The sequence below is a fragment of the Cynara cardunculus genome, unplaced genomic scaffold (genome assembly GCF_001531365.2).
Source record: "Cynara cardunculus var. scolymus isolate 2C unplaced genomic scaffold, CcrdV1 Un_Scaffold_6921, whole genome shotgun sequence".
In the NCBI taxonomy this organism is placed as follows: Eukaryota; Viridiplantae; Streptophyta; class Magnoliopsida; order Asterales; family Asteraceae; genus Cynara; species Cynara cardunculus.
In genome coordinates this window covers 17,631-22,172 of record NW_020203236.1, presented here as the reverse complement: position 1 = coordinate 22,172, position 4,542 = coordinate 17,631, and the positions used below count along the sequence as shown (strand labels likewise).

Sequence of the window (4,542 nt, the reverse complement as noted above, 5' to 3'; positions counted from 1 at the left end):
TAATTTTGACTAATAAGACGTGAAATGAATGTATTATGTGTTGAATTCTCAACACATATCACACCCCCAAACTTAAACTGTTGCTTGTCCCCAAACAACCAAAAGACAAATAAAAAGACTCAATTTATACAAAAATTGCATGATCAAGGCATTAAGTGCCAACCCAAAAAGAGTTATACCCAATATGAGGTTCAAAGCCTTTCATAAATCCAAGATGAGTTATTCAAAACCAAGTCATTTTATTTGAACCATAGGCTAGCGTTCCCTTTTCTTTGCTAAGCTCAAACACAATCACATATTTAGGATCAATAGGCCTTAAAGGGTTTTACTCTCTTTGGCTTATCTTTTCTCTCAATAGCCTTTTTTCCTTTTATACTCCACATATGAATTTTTCAAAATTTGGGCACTTTGGCCTCTTTTGATTGGAGTGTGCACATAGCCCTTATGGAACTTTTATTGTGCTATTTTGAAACAAATAGTCTCTATGGGACTTTTATTTGTGTTTTTCCAAGCCCTTTTGTGATAAGGAGTCAAATTAGAGCTTTTCTCTTTGGTATTGACTTTATGTCCTTATATAAATCCTCCCCCAAACTTAAATTCGACAATGTCCTCATTGGAGCTTTATGGGGTAAATAGTGTTTGAAAGGGTGCAAGTGACTTAATATGAATATAGAAAAAAAGGCCTATATAATTTCCTATTGTGAATTGTGTGATCAAAGTGTTTTCCCAAAAAGTGGTTTGCTAGTTCTAGTCTGAACAAAGTGATTTGGTTGAATGCCAAGTGATCCGTAGAATTATTGAGGCTATGATCTCATGTGCAACATAACTCAACTCAAGTGATCATGCATAAAAAATAAGACTAAAAACTATTTAAAGACTATTCCCGACTCAAAGAAATAAAATATGGAGACTAAAGTACGTGGTAGAACCTGCCCTACTCCGAAGGAGTAGGCTGTGTGCTCCAGACAGCCGTGGCTGTTGTGCCCACGTTGATTTCAACCTTCAGCCTTTCATTCTTCGCCTTGTAATGCTTCAATCTCTTTTGCAGTCTCTTGATCTTACCACCAGCTCCCTCTTTCATGATCAAACTCAAAATGTTCTTCCTCAACAGTGTGAGGAGCAGAATCGGCCATAGTTGTAGGTTCATGAGTGGTGTGATGATCAGACCAAGTCAAAAGATAAACTTTTGTGTCATTGAAATTAGTGGGGGATGGTATTTTCATTTGCATGAAATCTTCTTCTCCCTCAGAGGAATCAGAAGCAGTAAGTCCCTCCACCAAGAAATTAGGGCTCAAAATAGGATTTACCTCAATACCCAAGTTAGGGTTTTCTTTTGCTGGCAAATTGGTTGGGGTATGAGCAGGGGTGTTGGTGACAGCAGGTGGTGAGGATGGAGGAGCTTCGACGATTGGTGGCGAAGATGTGGGTAGAGAGTCGGCGATTGGTGGCGAAGACGACGGTCGCCTCGTTATTCGCTTAGCCCTAGGCGAAGAATCGGTGATGAATGTCGTAACCAGCCGTGGTCTGGGTGGCGATGGTGAAGACGGGGGAGACGATGATGGGTTGTTGGCTGTGAGGACCACCCACTCGGGATCGCTTGTACATCGCAAAGATGAAGTAGCGGCTTGCCGACGGTTACTCCTTTGCACCGGCAGTGGCGATGGGTCTCGGATGACAGGTCTCGTCGAACGGGCCATGTCTTTTGCAATAGAACAGTAGCCTCTCTTAGTGAAGTAGATTAGTAAACAAAGAGAGGTGAGAAGTTGGGGATATGATTCAGGGTTTGGTGACGTGATGGAGCCGGTGAGGAAAGGCCGGCGATGGTGATGATGGTTCTTGGAAAGATGAAGGGTCTCTTCTCAATTAAGTCCCCTCCTTTCTTTTCTTTTTGAAAAAATGACGGTTAAGTGAGGAACCAGTGGACAAAGCGGTTATTTGAAGGTTAAGAAGGCTTATCATTATGGAGGGAGTGGGGTAGTTTTTGCATGGGAGACAAAAACTAGAAAAGATAGGCTGACAAATTCTTTTCTAATTCCTTCCAGGCGGCTGCTGATGTCACTGTACTTCCCTTGATTTTCTAAAAATTTTCACCTAACTTGACATGTGAAATCTGGACAGTAATGCTACAACATCAGCAAAGCATCAACTTCTCTCACAACTTTTTCAAAATTAACCTGCACATTAACAAACACCACTGGACTTTGAAAAGTCCACAAAACACATCCATTCAAGGTGTTGCCCAATTCTTAGAGCAATGCTCTGGGGATGCTACAACATCATGAAATGCCTTAACTCGTTTCCCATTCACTTTAAACACCATGTTGTCCTCCGGGTTAATCAGGTCAACCACTCCATAAGAGTAAAGTTTGTGAATGACAAAAAGTCCAGACCACCTAGACTTGAGATTTCCCGAGAATTGTTTCAACCTAGAGTTAAACAAGAGGAGTTTTTGTCCTTCTTTCAACTCTTTATGTTGGATTCTGTTATCATGCCACTTTTTTTGTCTTTTCCTTATAAAGCTTGGCATTCTCATAAGACATTTGTCTTTGTTCTTCCATTTCTTACAGTTGTAACTTTCTTTTCTTTCCGGCTTCATCCAAAGACATATTTAGCTCTGTGATAGCCCAATATCCTTTGTGCTCAAGTTCTAGAGGTAGATGGCAGGCTTTTCCATAGACTAGCTTAYATGGAGACATACCAATTGGTGTTTTGAAAGTGGTTCTGTATGCCCATAAAGCATCGTCTAACTTGAATGCCCAGTCCTTCCTATTGGGTTTGACCACTTTTTCCAAAATGCTTTTAATTTCTCTATTGGAGAGCTCTGCCAAACTATTATTTTGTGGGTGATAAGTCGAGACAATTATGTGGTTAACATTGTATTTTTCAAGAACTCCTTTTAACAAATTGTTCACAAAGTCGGTACCTTCGTCACTAATTAGTGCTCTAGGGGTACCGAACCGTGTGAAAATTTGTTTTTGGAGGAACTTAACCACAGTTTTGGCATCATTTGACACACATGCTATGGCTTCCACCCATTTGGATACGTAGTCAACAACCACAAGTATGTACTGGCAATTATTTGATGGAGGTAAAGGACCCATAAAGTCTATTCCCCATACATCAAATAATTCAACTTCAAGTATCCCATTTAATGGCATTTCATTTCTTTTGGAAATGGAGACACTCATTTGACATTTGTTGCACCTCTGTGCAAAATTGTGGGAGTCTTTAAAAATGGTTGGCCAATAAAAACGGGACTGTAGAACCTTGGTTGCAGTCCTTTGGCCTCCAAAATGGCCTCCGTATGGTGCATGATGACAATGCTGCAGGATTCCTGCCACTTCAGATTCAGGCACGCTTCTTCTTAATATCTGATCTGCACCAAGTCTAAACAAAAACGGGTCATCCCACAGATAGGATTTAGCATCATGAAAGAATTTYTTCAACATGTGGCCTGTGTAATCAGAGGGTTTTATTCCACATGCCAAGAAATTAGCTAAATCCGCAAACCATGGTGTTTTGGTTGGTCAATCATGAGGATTCTTTCATCCGAAAAAGTATCACTAATGTCCATTCCTCCCATCTCAGGTTCTTCCAACCTAGACAAATGGTCCGCTACTTTATTCTGTACTCCCTTTCTATCAAGTATCTCTAAGTCAAATTCTTGCAATAAAAGCACCCATCTTATTAACCTTGGCTTTGCATCTTTCTTTGAGATCAAGTACTTGATGGCCGCATGATCGGTATGCACAATTATCTTTGTTCCCATCAAGTAGGACCAAAATCTCTCAAAAGCAAAAACTATGGCCAATAATTCCTTCTCAGTTATGGTGTAATTAATTTGTGCCTCATTCAAAATCTTACTTGCATAGTTAATTGAAAGAAACACCTTGTCTTTCCTTTGTCCTAACACAGCACCTACCGCCCAATCCCTTGCGTCACACAGGATCTCGAAAGGTTTGTTCCAATCAGGGGCAACTACCACTGGTGTGGTAACCAAAGCTTTCTTCAAGGTTTTGAACGCATTTCGGCATTCGTCATTAAAATCAAATTTTTGGTCATGCTATAGGAGTAGACAGAGAGGTTTTGAAATTTTTGAAAAATCTTTGATGAACCTCCTGTAAAATCCGGTATGACCAAGAAAGCTTCTAATTTCCTTAACAGTGGTGGGTTCGGGTAGTTTTTCAATTACTTCAAGCTTTGCTTTATCTACCTCAACCCCTCTTTTTGAAATTAAGTACCCAAGAACAATTCCGTCCTTGACCATGAAGTGAGATTTCTCCCAATTTAGGACCAAGTCTGTTTCCTCACACCTTTCCAAACTCTTTTTCAAATTTTTCAAACAGTTGTTAAATGATGACCCATATACAGAAAAATCATCCATAAATATTTCAATGGATTTTTCAAGCTGTTAGATCCCATAATTCAAAATGTAAAAAGTAATGAAAAATAATAAGTGATGAAGAACCAGAAGACCGATGAAGACATCAAGGCAGAAAAGTCTAAGTCTGGATCGATGGAAAGACTAACCAGAGCATCGAT

At 39.9% G+C, this 4,542-nt stretch overlaps 1 protein-coding gene across 1 annotated transcript; it reads right to left on the bottom strand.

Moving 5' to 3' along the window:
• Positions 1-1,058: 1,058 nt before the first annotated feature.
• Positions 1,059-1,697, bottom strand: LOC112504795 (proline-rich receptor-like protein kinase PERK10). Its single transcript, XM_025108746.1, has one exon. The coding sequence runs from the start codon at positions 1,695-1,697 to the stop codon at positions 1,059-1,061; it is 639 nt and encodes a 212-aa protein (XP_024964514.1).
• Between the last annotated feature and the right edge of the window lie 2,845 nt (positions 1,698-4,542).

What these genes read in the sequence shown, in the direction of transcription:
- LOC112504795 (XM_025108746.1), bottom strand. Translation starts at nt 1,697, where the DNA reads ATGGCCCGTTCGACGAGACCTGTCATCCGAGACCCATCGCCACTGCCG.